General features: G+C 35.5%; 3 protein-coding genes across 7 annotated transcripts in view; 2 read left to right on the top strand and 1 right to left on the bottom strand.

Moving 5' to 3' along the window:
• The first annotated feature begins 11669 nt into the window (after positions 1-11669).
• LOC120352496 lies at positions 11670-13388 on the top strand. The gene is made up of 2 exons (XM_039433325.1): positions 11670-12124; positions 13071-13388. Exons 1-2 carry the CDS (start codon positions 12081-12083, stop codon positions 13378-13380), a joined length of 354 nt encoding a protein of 117 aa, XP_039289259.1. The 5' UTR covers positions 11670-12080; the 3' UTR covers positions 13381-13388.
• Positions 13389-13894: 506 nt separating this feature from the next.
• LOC111049704 (piggyBac transposable element-derived protein 3-like) lies at positions 13895-16251 on the top strand. The gene is made up of 3 exons (XM_039432005.1): positions 13895-14038; positions 14258-15530; positions 16237-16251. The coding sequence occupies exons 1-3, from the start codon at positions 14022-14024 to the stop codon at positions 16249-16251; spliced, it is 1305 nt and encodes a 434-aa protein (XP_039287939.1). The 5' UTR covers positions 13895-14021.
• The window catches only part of LOC111059254, a 49185-nt gene continuing 42077 nt past the window's right edge, over positions 15638-22745 (bottom strand). For all 5 annotated transcript variants that reach the window (XM_039433323.1, XM_039433319.1, XM_039433320.1 and 2 more), the window contains 2 exons: positions 21367-21560; positions 15638-18639 (listed from right to left, as the gene is read on the bottom strand). In XM_039433323.1, the coding sequence (XP_039289257.1) occupies positions 18000-18639; positions 21367-21560 (834 nt within the window). In that variant the 3' untranslated portion in view covers positions 15638-17999. The remainder of the gene's footprint in view (positions 18640-21366; positions 21561-22745) is intronic.

Below are 22745 nucleotides of genomic sequence, written 5' to 3'. Positions count from 1 at the left end.
GGGTACTATAGAATATTATTTTCAACTATTTTTTAAATAAATTCCGTATATATTTTATTTGTCAGAAAAATTGCCGGCCAGATAGCCGAGTTGACTAAGGCGTTCAGTCTGCTAGTGCTACCTGGTCGCGGGTTCGAGTCCCATCGAATAGGCATGGACGTTTGATCATCTCACAACCTACCCTCACAAATCCCATTACGCACGCACAAGCAAAAATCTCATGTGGACATCATCCCCAATAAAAAAGATACATGAACCTTGTCAGACAAGCATGAAAACAATAAAAGGATTACAACAAATATTAAAATACCTAACCTTTACAATATTATTAGAGCTACAGGCTCATGATTCATGATTTTTTATAGCAGATTTGAGAAAAGGCTGAGAAATTGAATAGCCAACAATATATTCCATAAAATCTAATTCCAGTTATTGAATCTGTATCACTGAACAAAACAACTAAGGCCCGGTTGTACTAAAGCCTGTTAAATTTTAATCACGATTAAATCCACGAGAACTGTATTTCGAAAAGATGGATTCTTTCAAAACATTCTTTAATATTGTTGGACAACAAATCGGATAGTGAATGGCCCGTGAATATTATAGTTTGATGGGTTTGGGATCCAAGGCAATAAAAAACTATTGTAAGATGCAAAAAACAAATATATCGTTAAAAGATCAAATAGGTTACTTAATAATTTTGTCATTATCTTTTGTACTCACTTTTGTGATCCGTGGTCTTGTGGAAAGAAAGCTTGCGTAGCAGCATGAAGAGATCCCGGGTTCAAACCCTATTATTACCAAACGTTTTTTAACCTGATAACTCCCGTGGTATCGGATGGGCACGTTAAACTGTCGAACCCGGCTGTAGTATGACAGTCGTAAGGCCCATTGAAGGCTTAAATTATATATATATATATATATAATATATTATATTATATATATATATATTATATGTAAAAGAATTAACCGGGTACATCCGTTTGTTTTGACTTACTTGAGTCTGACGTTTCGTCGCCATCGCAGACGACATCTTCTGAGGGTGGCGTCGAAATCCACACTGAGTCCTAAGTATTCTTTCTGGGTCGAAGAGCATACCTCCTACCCCCTCCCTCTACTTGCTTGTGCTGGCGCTGTTGGGTGAGTGAAATTCCAGGAATGTTGTCTTGTTTTGGTGACAATGGTGCTGTAGCGGGTTTCATTGTACCAGGTACTGGGCGTTTGGTATTCAAAATTAACTTCCATAAGGGAGACACGTTGAGGCTGTCGTCTCTTTTATTTAGAGAGCCTTGCTTTTCGATTTCCAACGCCTCTCTCACAATCCTGACTTGAAAATCTCGAATGCTGGCTATTTGTTTGGAATTCACGAAATTTATTGTATGACCAGTATTTTTCACATGGTTATATAGGGCTGAGGTTGATTGTTGATTTTTTATGCTTAATTTATGTTCATCTATTCTAGCAGAGATTCTCCTATTTGTTTGGCCTACATATTGCTTGTCACAGTTCAGGCAGGGGATACTGTAGACTCCTTGGTTTTCTAGCTCCAGTCTGTTGATGGGTTTTTTTAAGATTTGCGAAATGAGTAGATGGGGTTTGAATAATGGTTTGATTTTGTGGGTTTTTAATACTCTTCCAATTCTGTCTGTGGTGCCCTTGATGTATGGGAGGAGTACTGTTTTTTCAAAATATTCTTCTTTTTCTTGTTGATTCCCTTTTTTAAGTGGAGACAGATTATTTACTATTGATTTTTGAATGATTGTAGTTGGGTAGCCATTGGATTTGAGAATGTTAGTCACTGTCTTTATTTCTTCTTCTCTCATTTTTCATTGGTGAGATGAAGAGATCTGAAGATTAAGCTGTTTATAACTGAGGAGGATTGAGCCGGGTGGTGATGTGATTGGAAATGTAAGTACCTGTTAGTGTGGGTGGGCTTTCTGTATACTGAATAGTTCAAACTTCCATCGGTTTGTCTCATCAATAGAATGTCTAAAAAGGGTAAAGATGACTCTTTTTCTATTTCTAGTGTGAATTGGATTTTAGGGTGTATTTCATTTAGCTGCTGTAGAAATTCCAATAGTTTTTCTTCACCATGAGGCCAAATTATGAAAATATCATCAACATATCTTTTCCAGATGCTCGGTTTGAAAAAAGCTTTGTTCAAGGCTTCTTCTTCAAAATGTGTCATGAAAAGGTTTGCTATGGCTGGAGAGAGAGATGATCCCATTGGTGCTCCTTCAATTTGCCTGTAATATTGATTTTTGTGTATGAAATATGTGTTTTTCAAGCAGTGGCTAGTCAACTCTACTGTCGATCTAGAGAAGTGTTTGTTCTGTTTCATGATGGAGAGGGCTTCGTCGACTGGGATGTTGGGGTATAGAGAGATAACGTCCAAGCTGGCTAGTATATCCCCCGAGTTGAGAGTTATATTTTCCACCTGGCTGATAAAATCGTATGAATTCTTCACATAGGACTGGGATTTTTCTATTATGGGCTGGATAAGTCCGGCTAAGTATCTTTCTAATTTTTGAATGGGAGAGTTAATTGCACTGACGATCGGTCTCAAGGGTGTGTTTTCCTTATGGACTTTAGGAAGACCATAGATTTTTGGGGATCTGCTGGATTTTTCTCTTGGAATTAATTTCAATTGGCTGTCTACATCTATGTCTGAGGCTTTGATTTTTGATTTTGTGATTTTTTCTAGGTAGGTGGTGGGATCTCTTTGAACAGGCTTGTAGGCTGCATGTTTGAGGATATTGTCTAGTTTTTCATCATATTCACTCCTGTTCATAACTACTGTGGCGTTACCTTTGTCGGCTGGTAGAATGACTATTGAGGGATTACTGGACAAGTCTTTCAAAGCAGAGAGCTCTGCTCTATCCAAGTTTGGTTGAGGAGGTTTGGATTTTTTCAAAATATGGAAAACTTCTTGTCTTATTTCCTCTGCTTCAAGTTGGTCTAATTTTTCAAGGCTGGGCTCTATACTAGATATTATTTGTTCATGGGGTAGATTTTTTGGGGCAATAGCAAAATTGAAACCTTTTTGTAATACATTTTCCTCAACTTCAGAGAGTTTGTAGTCTGAGAGATTATGAATATTCTTTTCACTGCTGTTTTTGGTTGTTACTATCCTAGTCTTTTTGTTCTTAATTGTAATTTATCAAATTTCTTTTCAAGTTTTTTAGTTTTAAGGAGGTGGTCTGTTTCTTTTCGAAAGTTTACCAACTGGTCAAGTTGCTGCCAGATAAGGGGGTGAAGTAAGTTGCTAAGGTTTATGTGGATCGTAATTAGCTCTGATTCTATGGTGCTGAGTTGTTTTCTAACACGACAAATATTTTCAATTAGTAATGCTCTACTAGCTTTATGGAGGATACTATTGGTTTTGAAATTTTTTGTATGATATGATAACTTGGTAAACGTGGGGAGCACATCACTGTCACGACACTTGCACAGAAACCTCAAATCACACAACAACGTCGTCCTTTTTGAATGGAGTTTCTCGAACACTTTAGTTTGATGGAACACTTTCTCCCCGTGGAGATTGATAATATTACATTTGAGTGTTTCGCGGATGGATATATTATATGTAAAAGAATTAATCGGGTACATCCGTTTGTTTTGACTTACTTGAGTCTGACGTTTCGTCGCCATCGCAGACGACATCTTCTGAGGGTGGCGTCGAAATCCACACTGAGTCCTAAGTATTCTTTCTGGGTCGAAGAGCATATATTCATAATCTCTCAGACTACAAACTCTCTGAAGTTGAGGAAAATGTATTACAAAAAGGTTTCAATTTTGCTATTGCCCCAAAAAATCTACCCCATGAACAAATAATATCTAGTATAGAGCCCAGCCTTGAAAAATTAGACCAACTTGAAGCAGAGGAAATAAGACAAGAAGTTTTCCATATTTTGAAAAAATCCAAACCTCCTCAACCAAACTTGGATAGAGCAGAGCTCTCTGCTTTGAAAGACTTGTCCAGTAATCCCTCAATAGTCATTCTACCAGCCGACAAAGGTAACGCCACAGTAGTTATGAACAGGAGTGAATATGATGAAAAACTAGACAATATCCTCAAACATGCAGCCTACAAGCCTGTTCAAAGAGATCCCACCACCTACCTAGAAAAAATCACAAAATCAAAAATCAAAGCCTCAGACATAGATGTAGACAGCCAATTGAAATTAATTCCAAGAGAAAAATCCAGCAGATCCCCAAAAATCTATGGTCTTCCTAAAGTCCATAAGGAAAACACACCCTTGAGACCGATCGTCAGTGCAATTAACTCTCCCATTCAAAAATTAGAAAGATACTTAGCCGGACTTATCCAGCCCATAATAGAAAAATCCCAGTCCTATGTGAAGAATTCATACGATTTTATCAGCCAGGTGGAAAATATAACTCTCAACTCGGGGGATATACTAGCCAGCTTGGACGTTATCTCTCTATACCCCAACATCCCAGTCGACGAAGCCCTCTCCATCATGAAACAGAACAAACACTTCTCTAGATCGACAGTAGAGTTGACTAGCCACTGCTTGAAAAACACATATTTCATACACAAAAATCAATATTACAGGCAAATTGAAGGAGCACCAATGGGATCATCTCTCTCTCCAGCCATAGCAAACCTTTTCATGACACATTTTGAAGAAGAAGCCTTGAACAAAGCTTTTTTCAAACCGAGCATCTGGAAAAGATATGTTGATGATATTTTCATAATTTGGCCTCATGGTGAAGAAAAACTATTGGAATTTCTACAGCAGCTAAATGAAATACACCCTAAAATCCAATTCACACTAGAAATAGAAAAAGAGTCATCTTTACCCTTTTTAGACATTCTATTGATGAGACAAACCGATGGAAGTTTGAACTATTCAGTATACAGAAAGCCCACCCACACTAACAGGTACTTACATTTCCAATCACATCACCACCCGGCTCAATCCTCCTCAGTTATAAACAGCTTAATCTTCAGATCTCTTCATCTCACCAATGAAAAAATGAGAGAAGAAGAAATAAAGACAGTGACTAACATTCTCAAATCCAATGGCTACCCAACTACAATCATTCAAAAATCAATAGTAAATAATCTGTCTCCACTTAAAAAAGGGAATCAACAAGAAAAAGAAGAATATTTTGAAAAAACAGTACTCCTCCCATACATCAAGGGCACCACAGACAGAATTGGAAGAGTATTAAAAACCCACAAAATCAAACCATTATTCAAACCCCATCTACTCATTTCGCAAATCTTAAAAAAACCCATCAACAGACTGGAGCTAGAAAACCAAGGAGTCTACAGTATCCCCTGCCTGAACTGTGACAAGCAATATGTAGGCCAAACAAATAGGAGAATCTCTGCTAGAATAGATGAACATAAATTAAGCATAAAAAATCAACAATCAACCTCAGCCCTATATAACCATGTGAAAAATACTGGTCATACAATAAATTTCGTGAATTCCAAACAAATAGCCAGCATTCGAGATTTTCAAGTCAGGATTGTGAGAGAGGCGTTGGAAATCGAAAAGCAAGGCTCTCTAAATAAAAGAGACGACAGCCTCAACGTGTCTCCCTTATGGAAGTTAATTTTGAATACCAAACGCCCAGTACCTGGTACAATGAAACCCGCTACAGCACCATTGTCACCAAAACAAGACAACATTCCTGGAATTTCACTCACCCAACAGCGCCAGCACAAGCAAGTAGAGGGAGGGGGTAGGAGGTATGCTCTTCGACCCAGAAAGAATACTTAGGACTCAGTGTGGATTTCGACGCCACCCTCAGAAGATGTCGTCTGCGATGGCGACGAAACGTCAGACTCAAGTAAGTCAAAACAAACGGATGTACCCGGTTAATTCTTTTACATATAATATATCCATCCGCGAAACACTCAAATGTAATATATATATATATATAATATATATATATATATATATATATATATAATATATATATATATATTATATATATATATATATATATATATATATATATATATATATATATTCAGGCAAGGTGGAACCTTCCCACAAACAAAAGTCATACTACAAATTTACTCTACTAGTATCTACTGTTACTTTACAATATACGGTATACTGTAAGTATTTTCACATACTGAATAATATTAAAATGTCTATACGGCATATTGATTTGTTCAGATGGCTAATAAAAATTGTTTTGAATATTATTTATAAACAACATAGGTATCAACAAGTGAACTTCTTATCCAATTATTTTTGAGAAATTTTTTCAACGCCACAAATTTGAAAATAGCCTACCGGTATGGCCGAGAAAACACCTTTGACTAATGAAAGGTTTCTTTAGAAGCTTTCTATAGTCAAAGCTAAAACGCTACAGTACCAGATCGTGGGTACCCACGCACAAGCAAAAAGCTGTGGAAATCATCTGCAATAAGAAATAAATAGCTAATGATTTAAAAACAGAGTGTGGGCTTTCATATTAAAAGAGGAAACATTCAGATCCAACTTGTATTAAAAAATTATGTAGGTACCTACTACCATAGACGAATAAAACAATCTCTAGTGTAAGTTAAGAAGTTTCAAGTATAAGTTTTCTCTACTACTACACATGTAAACTAATATAATAGATTATTAATAAAAAGACTAAACTTTAAACCTGAAAATTGAATCAACTTAGGCTTACCTCTAATCTCCACTAATTTGAAGAATGCATTAAAACAAAATCAAGAACAAGACAAGAAGTAACAGCCACTTTCAAATTCCAATTTTCACTTTTGAGTGTTAACAAATTGAAAGCAAAGTCTTTTGAAAGAACAGTAGGAAAATAATAATTATATTGAACGGTGTAAACTGAAAACTGTAAACTCTGAAGTCGCAGACGCCAGAAACAGCTGAATTTTGAAAACAGGACAGCGTGCTCTACCTACCGGAAAATTCACAAACTAACTACCGTAGAGCGCGCATTTTGAATTTAATTTTGCAAGGTCTATAAAATATAGGTTTTTATACATTGAGGTTATTCATAATTTTGTCTCCTCACCTCAATTTTACTACCGGCATGAATGTTACAATCTTCAGTTAATCATTTTCAAATTCCAGAAGTGATATCTTAGAAATACTTCTTTTAATAGAGCTGTAAAACACAAATAAAATCACTCGTTTATTATTGTGATTATAGCTATTGTTTCAAAGCTCTATTTATAGAACGATAATATAGTGAGGTCCACGTTATAATGACAGTATTTGATCAACTTTGGTTTTGCTATCCTTGTCTATCATTCGACAAAGACAGTGGTACTATCCTTTTCTAGGTCCACAACGATGCCAATCATGTTTTTGACAGTGTAGAAATATAATATTAATTAATGCAGAGAATCGGCATCTCCTGTCTTTATCTACTGCCATTATAACGTGGACCTCACTATGTTTCAAGATAGAACTATGATTGGAGATATGTCCACGTTGTAATGGCAGTATTCAATTAACATTGGTGTTGCTATCCTAGTCTATCATTCGACAAAGCAGATAGGGCTATCTTTTTCTACCTCTGCAACGTTGCCAGATTGTTTTTTAACGTAGAAAATATAAAATTACATCAGATATACCGGTATCAGCTATCCTCTCAACAAGGCAGTAGCAAGGCAAATAATCGGAAACGCTGGCAATCGAAGAGGCAAAACTTGACACTTAGTAATATACTTATTATCAGAATATGGCAGGATCAAAAAATTATATATCATTGAAATAATACAGTAGTACTTTACTCAATTAAATCAAGATTAGCAAAATGTACAATATACAGAGACTCAAATTATCAATGTGAATTGTTCTTTGGAAGTACGAACTAGCTTCAATGTTAAAAGAAACAAATACTGATAAAACTTCAACTTCCAGTTGCACGAAAGCAGGTTAAATTTCAACTGTGATTAACAATATAATACAAATCTTAAAAATATACAGGGTGTCTATAAAAGAACTCCGGGGTTTAAAAAATTAATATTTTTTCAACTATAAAAGATAGCAAAATTTGATCAATTCCTTTGAAACAAGCAGCTCGAAGAGTTTTACTCATACCAATTGGGAATGTTTCTCTCAACAGTTGGCAACGCTGCGGAGCGTTGACCTTGAAATGACGTAGCGGCTGCGGCAGGCAGTCAGTGTCGTCTGGACTGCCGCGCTATGGCGACGCCTCAACAAAAGGCTCAATGTGTTATTTGGCTCATAGAAACTAATTCTGTTGTTACTGTACAAAGAAACTTTCGACGTAGCTATGGTGTTGACCCGCCTACAGACAAAACAATTCGTCAGTGGTTAAGTGCCTTCAAGGAAACAGGAAGTGTTTTGAAGCAAAAGTCGCCGGGTAGGCCGCGTGTGTCTCAAGAGAATGTGGACAGAATCCGAGCTTCATGCACTCGAAGCCCTAAGAAATCGTTAACAAGACGCAGTCTGGAGTTGGGCTTACCAAGATCAACAGTCCATGAGGTAATTCATAAAAGACTTCGTTTAACTGCCTACAAGATTCAACTTTTACACCATATCAAACCGGCAGACAAGGTTAAGAGATTCGACTTTTCTGTTTCCATGCTGGATAAAATTGATGAAGATAATGATTTTTTAAAAAGTGTGGTTTTTAGTGATGAAGCTACTTTTCATGTGAACGGAACTGTAAACAGGCATAATTGCAGAGTTTGGGGTTCAGAGCCACCCCATGAGTTTATTGAGTACGAACGTGACACGCCCAAAGTGAATGTTTGGTGTGCTCTTATGCATAACAGAGTCATAAGACCCTTCATTTTTGACGAAAGGAATATCAATGGTGATGTCTATTGTGACATGTTAGAGGAGTATGTTTATCCTCAGTTGGATGACATTGAGGCGGAGAAAGGTTTAGTTTATTTCCAACAAGATGGGGCGCCGCCACACTTCTGTTTGCGTGTCCGTGAGTCACTGGACGCTCGTTTCGGCAACAGGTGGATTGGAAGGGAAGGACCTATTCCATGGCCACCAAGGAGCCCTGATATGACTCCGTTGGACTTTTTCTTCTGGGGGCATATCAAGAATCTTGTATATGCGGAGAAAATTCGAAATGTTCGCCATCTCAGGGAACGAATAGTGAATTGCGTGGCGTCCGTTCCCCCAGACATGCTCGCCAGGACATGGGAAGAGATAGAATACCGTTTCGACGTGTGCCGTGCCACTCACGGCTTCAATTATATATAAATTCAAGCGAGGTGAAACCTTCCCGCAAGGAACTCCCCACAAACAAAAGCCATACCTACTAATTTACTTTACTCATCTACTGCACAAAGTAGAAGTAGAAGAACTCTTATTACTTCTTCTCTGTGTCTACTGTTACTGTGCAATACGTCATTGTATTTACACATACTGAATAATATTAAAATGTCTATACGGTATATTGATTTGTTCAGATGGCAAATTAAAATTGTTTTGAATATTATTTATAAACAAGATAGGTACCAACAGTACGGTATCAACAAATGAACTTCTTATCCAATTATTTTTGAGAAATTTTTTCAACGCCACAAATTTTAAAATAGCCTACCCGTATGGCCGAGAAAACACAGACGTCTTACTAAAATCTTTGACTAAAGAAAGGTTTCTTTAGAAGCTTTCTATAGTCAAAGCTAAAACGCTACAGTACCAGATCGTAGATTCGAATCCCAACGATGGCATGGACGTCTCATAAAATTATCCCTGCACTATAAGTCACCCACGCACAAGCAAAAAGCTGTGGAAATCATCCGCAGAAATAAATAGCTAATAATTTAAAAACAGAGTGTGGGCTTTCATATTAGAGGAAACATTCAGATCCAACTTGTATCTTGTATTAAAAAATTATGTAGGTAGGCCTACCTACTACCATAGTCGAATAAAACAATCTCAAGTGTAAGTTAAGAAGTTAATATAAATTTCAAGTATAAGTTTTTTCTACTACTACACACGTAAACAAATATATAATAGATTCTTTAAAAGACTACCGTATAAAACCACTTGACTCACATGGGCTACTTTTTAACAAATTAATAAAAACAATATAAAAATCTTGTAGTACCCTTCATTAAAAAAAAACTTAAAAATAGTTCAACAACTAGTTTCGACCCTAACTTAGGTTCAACTTACTACCTACCGTATCTACATTCTACACTTTTCAAACCATGTCTATGTACTACCGGCAAATAATTTATTGCAAACGCTGGCAATCGAAAAGTGGCAAAACTTAACATTTAGTAATATCTTATCAGAATATGGGAGGATCAAAAAATTGAATATCATTGAAATAATAGTACTTTACTCAATTAAATCAAGATTAGGAAAATGTAAGTACAATATACAGAAACTCAAATTACCAATGTGAATTGTTCTTTGGTAGTACGAACTAGCTTCAATGTTAAAAGAAACAAATACTGATAAAACTTCAACTTCCAGTTGCACGAAAGCAGGTTAAATTTTAATTGTGATTAACAATATAATACAAATCTTAAAAATATATTGTACAAATATAGTGTGATACAAATCTTTCTTCTCAAGAAACTTTTTGAAAAAACCTTCTCTGATTGATTCTCATGAAATTAATCACGATTAAAATTTAACAAGCTTTTGTGCAACCGGGCCTAAGAAACTCAATACAATTATTGATTATTTGATTTTAAATACTGATTTACAAATAAACTACATACACATGGAATGTTTCTTCACAAATTACAATATTCATTTCTATTTACAAATGAATGAAACAGAATAATTTCTGTTCATTATACTACATTTTATCACTCGACAATTCCAATAATGCATACCGTCAAACCGGCTAACTTGGGACAGTTTGTAGTCTATCTTGGGACAGTTTAACCCCTTCCCTCCAATTCCAACTTACCAGCTGCCTGTGCAATTCTTTCCGAGTTCTGGCATTGTGGATTTGTTGGGAACACATCATTGAAAATATTTAATAACGTTTTGAACATCTGATTAACAGCTAAGATAGGTACTTTTTTACAGTCATAACAATCTACTATTTCTAACCTAGATATTGAGCATTTAATAACTTCTATTGTGAACACTCAATTATTAAACACAATTATTTCAAGTTGAAGTATTTTTATTATGAATATGAACTAAATCATTCAAAATCTAATGTCCCAAGTTAGCTTTCAACCACTCAATTGTCTAATTACAGGCAAATCATATTGGTGTCCCAAGTTACCCAACCTCTGCGGGTAACTTGTGACACCATATTTTTCAATTTTTTTTTCAGAACAGGTTGGAATAATAATGAAAGTGAATGTATATATTTGAAGTATATTTAAAGACCTAAGTTTTGAGCACAGGAGAAATAAACTATTAAAATAATAATGAAACTGAATTTCAAGTCCCTATAGTTGAAAACTGTTGTCCCTAAAGTTGAAAATTGTTGTCCCTAAAGTTGAAAACTGAGTCCCTAAAGTTGAAAACTGTCCCAAGTTAGCCGGTTTGACGGTATTGCTACAATAATCTCTTTCATAATCCACCCAAAGATGGACACGTTTAACGTCCTTAATTTACAACAATTTTATCCACTATAAATTTTCACACGAGTGCTACATAAAATGGAGAAATTCTTGAGACCTGATAGATTTGAAACAGATCCGGAATCTCCAAATGCTGCAGATGAAAGGACGCATTGGTTGAAGACTTTCTTTCCGCAACAGAATTTACTAACACAGGTGACAAACTAAAAATTCTTACTAATCAACTACCTATCTTTAGGGTATACAAACTTGTTAAGGATTCAAGAACTTATGAAAATACAATAGAAGTTCTTAATTCAATCTACATCAAACAGAAAAATGAATATTTTCTCGATACTTAATGACTAGAAAACAACATCAAGGAGAGACAATAGAGATCAGTACATAAAAGAACTTAAATCACTGAGTAAGGAATGTGTGTTTGAAGCTGTAAATTCGTCTCAATACAGAGAGCAATATATCCGAGATGCATTTATCAATGGCATATATATATATACTCATACATTTCCCAAAAACTATTTGAAAACAAAACTTTATACCTAGCACTGTTAAACAATCTAGAGCTCTTGAAATGGCTCAAAAACAAGTTGAGCGTTATTCCCAATCTGACTACAGGCAAATCATATTGGTGTCCCAAGTTACCCAACCTCTGCGGGTAACTTGTGACACCATATTTTTCAATTTTTTTTTCAGAACAGGTTGGAATAATAATGAAAGTGAATGTATATATTTGAAGTATATTTAAAGACCTAAGTTTTGAGCACAGGAGAAATAAACTATTAAAATAATAATGGAACTGAATTTCAAGTCCCTATAGTTGAAAACTGTTGTCCCTAAAGTTGAAAATTGTTGTCCCTAAAGTTGAAAACTGAGTCCCTAAAGTTGAAAACTGTCCCAAGTTAGCCGGTTTGACGGTATTGCTACAATAATCTCTTTCATAATCCACCCAGATGGACACGTTTAACGTTCTTAATTTACAACAATTTTATCCACTATAAATTTTCACACGAGTGCTACATAAAATGGAGAAATTCTTAGACCTGATAGATTTGAAACAGATCCGGAATCTCCAAATGCTGCAGATGAAAGGACGCATTGGTTGAAGACTTTCTTTCCGCAACAGAATTTACTAACACAGGTGACAAACTAAAAATTCTTACTAATCAACTACCTATCTTTAGGGTATACAAACTTGTTAAGGATTCAAGAACTTATGAAAATACAATAGAAGTTCTTAATTCAATCTACATCAAACAGAAAAATGAAATATTTTCTCGATACTTAATGACTAGAAAACAACATCAAGGAGAGACAATAGAGATCAGTACATAAAAGAACTTAAATCACTGAGTAAGGAATGTGTGTTTGAAGCTGTAAATTCGTCTCAATACAGAGAGCAATATATCCGAGATGCATTTATCAATGGCATATATATATATACACTCATACATTTCCCAAAAACTATTTGAAAACAAAACTTTATACCTAGCACTGTTAAACAATCTAGAGCTCTTGAAATGGCTCAAAAACAAGTTGAGCGTTATTCTCAATCTGACTACAGAGATCAAACATGTGCGGTCAATGAGACTGCACAGCTGGTCAATAAGTGTGAATCCCACTTGGAGAAAGAAAGGGATTCAAGTAAAAGAAAGAGCATTTCAAGTACCAGTAAGTGCTATTTTTGTGGATATGATAAACATTCTAGACATTTTTGTCCAGCTAAAGAAGAGATGTTTAGGAAATCCAATAAGAAAGGCCACTATGCAAGAATGTGTAATAGTTACGATCCTCGACTATTCAAATTCGATCCTCAACAACTCAATTACGATCATCGACAACAAATTCAAAGAGCCCAGAAACAGCCTTTTTAGCTACAACAACTAACAAACCCTTATTTAAAAACTCTTTAGTTGAGACAAAAGTGAACGGTCTGACTGCAAACCGCCTAATAGACTCTGGAAGTACATGTTTTATCAATGTGGCTTTTGTTCAAAGAAACAAAATTAAAATGTTTAGAGGAAGTGGACAAGTATCGCTAGCTGCTTCTGGCTTGAAATCACATATTCATGGATTTGTGAAGATCAATTCAAGTTTACTGAGTCATATATTATAATGACTTAAAGCTATCAGTTCTTGAAGACCTATGTACTGTTTTATCAATTTGGCTTTTGTTCAAAGAAACAAAATTAAAATGTTTAAGTGGACAAGTATCGCTAGCTGCTTCTGGCTTGAAATCACATATTCATGGATTTGTAAAGATCAATTCAAGTTTACTGAGTCATAATTATAATGACTTAAAGCTATCAGTTCTTGAAGACCTAGGTACTGATGTACATAATTATAATGTTCTTAATTATAACTTAAGGCTGTGCAAAGGCTAAAAGTTAGGTAATTTTTTTTTGTTGAAAACAGTTCTGTTGGTCAGCCTGACAAGATATCAAGCATCATTCGCTCCAAAAATCAGCTGTGGCGTACACTACTTTGCTTTGAAAGAGGTTATGTTGTTGTCACAATGGCTTCACAAGAAAGGTGAGTGTTATTTTATGTTTATAGATCAAATATCTTCCTAAAAGTGTATAATATCATATCAAGATAAGTTGGTTGACCTATTTGAAACCAAATAACTCACCTTATTTGAATAATCAATCACTTATTACATTTGAAAGATGATTGTTCCCATTTGGGAACAGTGGGTATGAATGAGTAGGTGGTTTCAATAATGACGTTATTTGTTTGACTTTGTTTCAGATTGACTTTGGATGAGATTGCGAGTGCTTTGATGGAAGATGATGACTGCATAGATGGCTACATAACTATTCTACCCACTGGAGACCTATCTGATGAAGACAGTGGCGACGAAGATGATGATAATTTGGATCACCTTCCAGGTAATATTCTTCTCTCTGAAGCAGAAGCAACAGTGAAGCGTTTTGTGGATGGTGAAGTTGTGAAGGAGGTTATTACCACATCAATTGAAAATAATGTGAATGATCAAATAACAAACATCAATCATCCTAATTCTCATAACAATGATGATGCTACTTGCTCTGTTTCAAGAAAAAGAAAACAAAGAAAGACACATGAGGCAAGTAATACACAATCAAAGGGCACTGTGAAAAGAAAGAGAATTAGAGATTGGGTGACTAAGGATGTAAATTTGGTACCTGAGAGAGAATTTGAACTTCCTGAATGGCTTCAGAATTTTGAAACCACTGATCCAGTCAAATATTTTGAACTGCTTTATGATGATGAAGTTCTTGATTTGATTTGTGATTTTTCTAATCTATACGCTTTTCAAAATGGTGAACCAAATTTCAAAGTTGAAAAAAATGAGATGCGAGTTTTTCTAGCTATATTACTGATCAGTGGCTACTGTCAAGTTCCACGATTACGAATGTATTGGGATGAAAGGCCTGATACAAATAATAAGGCTATAGCCGATGCTATGTCACGTAATCGATTCATTCAGATTATGAAATATTTTCATGCTTGTGACAATAATAACTTGTCCAAGCATAGATTTGCAAAAGTTTTGCCTCTTTGGAACAAATTAAATGAGAATTGGCTCAAGTACTTCCCAAATGAAGTGAATCTATCCATTGATGAGTCAATGATACCATATTATGGACGTCATGGGGGTAAACAGCATATGCACAACAAGCCCATTCGCTTTGGTTACAAGGCATGGTGTCTTTGTACCCGGTTGGGATATGTTGTTCAGTCCCAACTGTATCAAGGATGTAAAACCGGCATAAATGACATAAATTTAGGATTAGGTGGGTCTGTTGTATTGGACCTCATTGACAAACTACCTGAAAAAGAAGGTTGTAGTTTGTATTTTGATAACTTTTTCACAAGCATCACATTGCTTGAAACACTAAAGGAAATGGGATTACATGGTACAGGAACAATGAGAGCTAATCGTGTTGAAAAAGCTCCTCTAACTGATGTAAAAGCAATGACCAAAAAGGAAAGGGGAACATGTGAGTCAATAACTGATTCAAATTCTGGAGTGACACTTGTCCGTTATATGGACAATAATTCGAAAAAAATGTTTTCCTGTGAAAACTTTTTAATTTTGATAGCTTGATAGTAGGCTATACAAATTGAAAAACTTTGAAAAATATCACCAGTAGAAAGTTTATTTTTAGCCTTCGCACAACCTTACAGCTATCAGTTCTTGAAGACCCAAGTACTGATGTACTTATTGGACATGATGTAATGAAACATCATTCAGATGTACAAGTCTGGTTTGAAGGAGAGAAACCACCTGTGTGTTCTTGTGCCAATGTTGAACCACCAAAACTATTCAGTAATTTAACCACAGATTGTAGACCAATAGCTACTGAGACACGAAGATATTCAAAAGAGGATATGATGTTTATAAAACAAGACATTGACAGATTATTGAGCCAAGCTCATCGCCTTGGAGAGCTCAAGTGCTGGCCGTGACAAATGATGGAGGTAAGAATCGTTTGGTTATAGACTATTCACAAACAATAAACAAATATACACTTCTTGATGCCTACCCATTACCCAACATAGATTAACTTGTATCTACTGTGGCTACATACAAAGTATTTAGTGCTGTAGACTTGAAACAAACAGATCACCAAATTCCTATTTGTGAAGAAGAAAAGAAATACACTGCATTTGAGGCTGCTGTACGGCTCTTCCAGTTCAAAAGAATCCCATTTGGTGTAACTAATGGGGTGGCCTGTTTTCAGAAAACATTGGACTGAATATAATCGAAAAGGAAAATCTTAAAGGAGTCTATGCTTATTTGGATGATTTGACTGTCTGAGGAAAGGATCAAGAGGATCATGATAAAAACCTAGAGAAGTTCTCAAGTGCCTTGAACAAATACGGTCTGGTAATAAATGAAGATAAGAGCAAGTTCAATCAAACTTTGGGACATGTGCAGAAGTGAAGCCAAGATTTTATAAATTTCAAGGAAGATTCATCAAGGCAGCTACGCCTTTTGAGCCACTATTTTCACTAGTTTGCTATTTTCACTTTTAGTTGAATTGTGTTTATAGTGAATAAAAGCCATGCTCTGGTTTAACATTCTTAATTTACAAGAATCTCGGAATTTGTCAATTTATTCCTGTCAAGTTAAGATAGAAAAAACGAAAACAGCGCAGTCAGCAACTGTTGTTAACAGACTTAAATCTCAATAACCTATTGTGAACATAATGAGATACGCTATGAGATACTATAATGAGACCATAAATTATATAAGATAACATGATAAAAGATAATAAATGCGAACATGAGATGAGATACTCAAATCTCATAATACTCTATGTAATAGAGTTGAGGGTAAGAGAGGGCCGACTGCGCCCTAACTTCGCTCTCTAGGAAAAATGAAGTCATTCTATTCTATCTCGAGTTGGAGACCTCTGATTTGCCAGTTTCCAACGTTAAATAGAGGTCATTTTTTAAAAAATTAATGAACACTTCATGGTGTGTTACAGAGACAATTATTACAACACAACAGCTATTTTTCCATATGACTTCTTGGTACCAGTCACTGAACATTGGTACTTTGCAACATTGACGACTTGTGCAGGGAGCTCGAAGGCGCGACATTGAACATGGAACAAAATTCTAATGAAAAAAGTTTTCATATCCTCCACTTTTTGATATAAGAGCGTCTAAAGTTAAAATATTTGGGCTGATCCATTTCGGAAAATATTCATAAAATTTTAAGGATGCTGAAATCAGTATGGAGACAAATTTGTTGAAATATAAAATTAGAAATTATAGGTAACATAATAAAAGATTGAATGAAATTGTTTGGAATAAAAACATGAATTAAATTGATACCACTGAAAAAAATGAGTCAACACGAATATACTTATAAATAAAAATATAAATCTAAGTACCCCTTTTAAAATTCTTCAGTCACAACATGTTTCGGGTATATGATAAAAATATCTTGATTATGATATCTTGATTATGATAATCTTGATAATGACATAATTTAGCCGAAACATGCTGTGACTAAACAATTTTAAAAAGAGTACTTGGATTTCTATTTTATTTATATTCAATAGTAGCCCTTATATACTTATATAAGGATGGTTTTTCGTAAGCATCTTTCAAAAAAAGTTATCACAACCTCTAAAATGTATTTGGCGGGAGTAGATATTGGATTTAACAGCACGACTTCGGGTCCATAACTTAATTGACCGTTTTTAGCTGTAAGACATAAATAAGATCCTTCTGACGACTGTGCAACAGAAACATGTGTCTAATCGAGCATTTTTAGTTTCATGTGAGCTATAGTTTACTTTGACGTCTGTGCAACAAAAAGTGGAGTTATGACTTCATAAATAAGTTAAATGCCTGTTTTTAACTTTATGTGACGAATAATACAGTAAGTGGAAGGAAGGAGTCGTGGTGTTGTTATCGAAAAACATGGAACATGGGCATCTATAATTATCAAAATCTACCGGGCATTGTATATGATAGTACATGAAGTCATTTAAAATACATCTGCATCGATGTATTTTACAGTTGGGTATAACCCGATCTTTTCGGTTCCCGGTTTCACAATACACCAACCTTTGAAATGGTGTTTGTAGTGATCTACGATTTTCAGGAAGAGCCACGGCTCATATGTGTAAATTGTGATGATTTTTGATACCATCACGACGACTCCTTCCTTTGACTTGCGGTATTCGGCAATGAGTCCTCGATCGGCGCTCATTTCTTTGATTATCGATCTCTCAACGCGGTTGCACTTGAAAAACACCTGATCCCGGAAATCCTCAGGGTTCATCAGATAGTCTTCCAAGTAGAACGCGATCGATTCGTTCAAGTCTTTGTGGCCGAAATTGTCGCGGTTCACAACGTACAACCTCGACAAATCTCCCTCCATACCATCGTCATCATCATCGTCAGAGTAGTACATCATACCCTCTTCTGCTTCTTTTTCTTCCTCCTCTTCTTCTTCATCGTTTCCTACGAAATCAATCTTTTTGAATTGGTCTTTTGGCATCTCCAGCTGGTAATATCTGGATTGCAACTTATGCAGGAGGAGTTCTGCGGCCGCAGAGCGAGATGTACACATGTCAGGACCCTGCACTTGGGCAGACATTCCACCCAAGCTGCATCCACCAACCCTGCAATCAAACAATCAATCAATTAAAGAAAAAATATAAAAATGTGAAATAAAAGTGGACAATTCTAGGCATAAGACCGAGTGGGGTGTACTACTCCTATTAAAAATACTCAGGCCCTGTTGCACAAAAGCCGGTTCAATTTTAACCGTGATTAATTTCACGAGAACCAATCAGAGAAGGCTTTTTTTAAAAAGACGGCTCCTCTGATTGGTTCTCGTGGAGCTAATAACGATTAAAATTTAACCAGTTTTTGTGCAACCGGCACCCAGAGGAGTAAGGCCGCTTCGCTCTATAAATAAACTTAGCACAATGAATTATAACATAAAAGAAAATACATTTTATTCAGCTTCGGTAGACTATCAGATGACAACAAGTATGAAATAATTACATTACGAAAAACAAAAGGTATACAGAGATAAAAACCAAAATAGAAAATATACAATGCAAAATCCATACTCGACTAAAAATAACATACCTAAATTGAATAATAATATGAAACACAACTACAATTAATATTTATTCACTTGATATTTCATAAATTTTTACATTGCCAGATCTGATAAGACCTATGGCAAACACTTGATCATGACAATCAAGAAAATAGCCCTTTGATGCTAATAACAGATCAAATACAATTAAAATAAATATTGTAAACCATAAAAATATCATAGATTATCATTCATGAAATGAGCTGAGTGAGGAGCTGATATGCAAATAATTAATAATAACGGATGGAGAGAGATATTTGATATTTGTTGAATACAAAGTGCCGATTGCACAAAAGCCGGTTCAATTTTAACCGTGATTAATTTCACGAGAACCAATCAGAGAAGGCTTTTTTTAAAAAGACGGCTCCTCTGATTGGTTCTCGTGGAGCTAATAACGATTAAAATTTAACCAGTTTTTGTGCAACCGGCACCCAGAGGAGTAAGGCCGCTTCGCTCTATAAATAAACTTAGCACAATGAATTATAACATAAAAGAAAATACATTTTATTCAGCTTCGGTAGACTATCAGATGACAACAAGTATGAAATAATTACATTACGAAAAACAAAAGGTATACAGAGATAAAAACCAAAATAGAAAATATACAATGCAAAATCCATACTCGACTAAAAATAACATACCTAAATTGAATAATAATATGAAACACAACTACAATTAATATTTATTCACTTGATATTTCATAAATTTTTACATTGCCAGATCTGATAAGACCTATGGCAAACACTTGATCATGACAATCAAGAAAATAGCCCTTTGATGCTAATAACAGATCAAATACAATTAAAATAAATATTATAAACCATAAAAATATCATAGACTATCATTCATGAAATGAGCTGAGTGAGGAGCTGATATGCAAATAATTAATAATAACGGATGGAGAGAGATATTTGATATTTGTTGAATACAAAGTGCCGATTGCACAAAAGCCGGTTATAGTATATTTCGCACCTAGGGCCGAAAATTAGACTTTTCCGGCTCGAAATCGGTTTTCAAGTCCGAGGCCGTAGGCCGAGGACTAGAAAAGATTGAGAGCCGGAAAAACATTTTTGCCCGTGGTGCGAACGCTAGTTTTCGCCACACACAAAAATAAACAATATATATAAAATAATAATAATTGTTTACTAAGCACTTCCGAAAGCAGAAGTGGAAGGTCATAGCTCTAGCAAATCTGAGGTAATCTAAATATCAGGGAATTGTCCAAGTATTTTTATTTTTTATTCTGATTTGTCTAAATAACCTAAAAGATATGTTCAATTATGTGGGAGGTTGAGTTTATACTTTTTTATTCTTTCAAATGACAATAAGATGATATTATTATAAATGTTTTAATTATTGAATAATGAACACAAATAATGAAAAGTTTTTTGATCACCTTTCTTAGTTCCATGTTAGCGGCTGAAAAGGGTACTCTTTCCGGCCTAGGCCGGAAAGAAACCTGTTCTGACGTCAGACGAGAGTCGTCTGCAAACAATGTCTTTCAGATCTACGTAGGGACTGGAAAACAGCTGCTTTCTGTGCAGTGTGGCGAAAAATTTTAACCGTGATTAATTCCACAAGAACCAATCAGAGAAGCCGTCTATTCAAAAATGTCCTCTCGTGAAATTAATCAGGATTGAAATTTAACCGGCTTTTGTTCTAAAGAGCCATAGTAGGCTATTACATTGCCAGGTCTGAAAAGACCTAAAGGTGCGTACAGATTTACGCGCCGCGAACATGAGCAATTCACTTTTAATCAGCTGATGCCAAGCTTTTTATATCTATATCTTACCGTTTCTGTAAAAATACAAATATAATCAGCTGATTAAAAGTGAATTGCTCATGTTCGCGGCGCGTATATCTGTACGCACCTTATGACAAACACTAAAAAAAAAATAAACAAAACATAACACCTCTGTAATAATAAATTAGATATAATGATTATGCAAAGTGATAGATAGCTATGTAAAGAATATTTGTGATAATGCATGCGAATGATGAATCATATGGGGGATGAAATGATTTAATGGACATGATTGAGAGAAAGTGGAAAATATGAAAGGTTCAAGTGGGACGATTTTAGGGCTAGGTGAGGAGGTGAGAATGTGGGGTATAGAGGGGATTGAGGATATAAAGGAACCCGGATTTTCGGTGGAGTTCTACCACTCCAGCAACTTGGGTTGTTGATAGAGAGAGATAGAGATAGAGCGAGAGAGAGTGAGAGTGAGTGTGTGCTTACCAAACGTCTTGTCCGCCACCAAAGACGACATTGGTGGAGCAGGTCAGTGGAATTTTCCACAGGTTTTGGTTTCTGACAAGAGTCTGCCACATGTACTCCCCTCGCTGCACGAACACATACATGCGACCGCAGACTCCATCCACGGCATAGGCCTTCTTGTAGATCGGGGTCTCATGTGGCATCTGCGAACCCTGCTGCTCACAAATACAACATACTACATTATTTCAAATGTAGCAATAAGAAAAGCAACTAAAATTTCTATCAATAATAATATCGAGTGACCTGGTTGACTCAGGTCTGGTGTCAGAGTTTTCATCATTTCACTGATCAATTCCATGACCTAACAACTGCTTTCAAGGCAGCCGGGACCGACGACTTTACGTGTCCATCCGAAACACGGAAGTAGCCCGAGAAAAATATCTTGCCCGGATCGAGATTCGAACCCGGGTCTCTGAATTATAAGGTGTTTCCATTAAATGTGAAATTGAAGTATCTCAGAAAAAAATCCCCGAAAATACTGCAAAAAAATTCTGCCGTCAGCAAGATTCGACCACAAATTGAGTAGCTTCTTCATCTTCTTTCAGGTCAATCCTATTTTTTCGGACATGTTATTCATTATCGAAATTTGGAAACAGAATAGTTTTGGGCCATGCCTGATGTTCTTTCCCGATCATATTTATATTATAATTGTATCCATAGAAAATAAATAAATAAATCGTTTGATTGGTTGGCAGCATTCCATTCAAATCTATCCATTGCTACTCTCTTCCATTGTTCAAAGCTCATAGCACCCAGATCAATCGTTGAGTAGCTAGCAGACAATAAATTAGTGTAATTATTTATTTATCAAAATTTCGATTTGAAAAATCAGCAAACAATGAAGAGAACGAGTTAATTATTTAATTGACGTGTCATACACTGTTGGAGCTATGCTCAAATTATACAGTTTCACATGACTAATAATAATTAATGAATCAGTTTTTGAGGCTCTATGTCACTTTGAGTTTGAATATCAAGGAGATAATTTCAAACTCGCATATAAGCCAATATATCAGAAATGTGAGGTGGGAACATTAATGTGGCTGCTGACTGTCTACTCTGTGATTATACAGAGTGTTCCATGAAAGGTGTAACAGCCGACGACGACCTTTATATTACACATAAAATATTCAACAAAACATGACCAGTAACATTTTCTTATATCGAACTTAGTTTTCGAGATACATAGATGTTTTAAAACGTCAATAACTAGAGAACGATCAGTCCAAATTCAATTTTAAGGATATGGTTGGAATGAGGAAGAAATTTCCAATAAGATTCTCATAATTTGTTTCTCTGTTTGACGTTTTTGAATTTCTTATGAGCGCTCAAAGTTGAAA

The sequence above is a fragment of the Nilaparvata lugens genome, chromosome 7 (assembly GCF_014356525.2).
Source record: "Nilaparvata lugens isolate BPH chromosome 7, ASM1435652v1, whole genome shotgun sequence".
Lineage (NCBI taxonomy): Eukaryota > Metazoa > Arthropoda > Insecta > Hemiptera > Delphacidae > Nilaparvata > Nilaparvata lugens.
This window is presented reverse-complemented; position numbering and strand designations above follow the sequence as displayed.

Coding starts and splice junctions, on each gene's coding strand:
- LOC120352496 (XM_039433325.1), top strand. CDS start 12,081: ATGGCTCAAAAACAAGTTGAGCGTTATTCCCAATCTGACTACAG. Junction 12,125..13,070: donor TATTCCCAATCTGACTACAG/GCAAATCATATT, acceptor ATCTGACTACAG/AGATCAAACATGTGCGGTCA.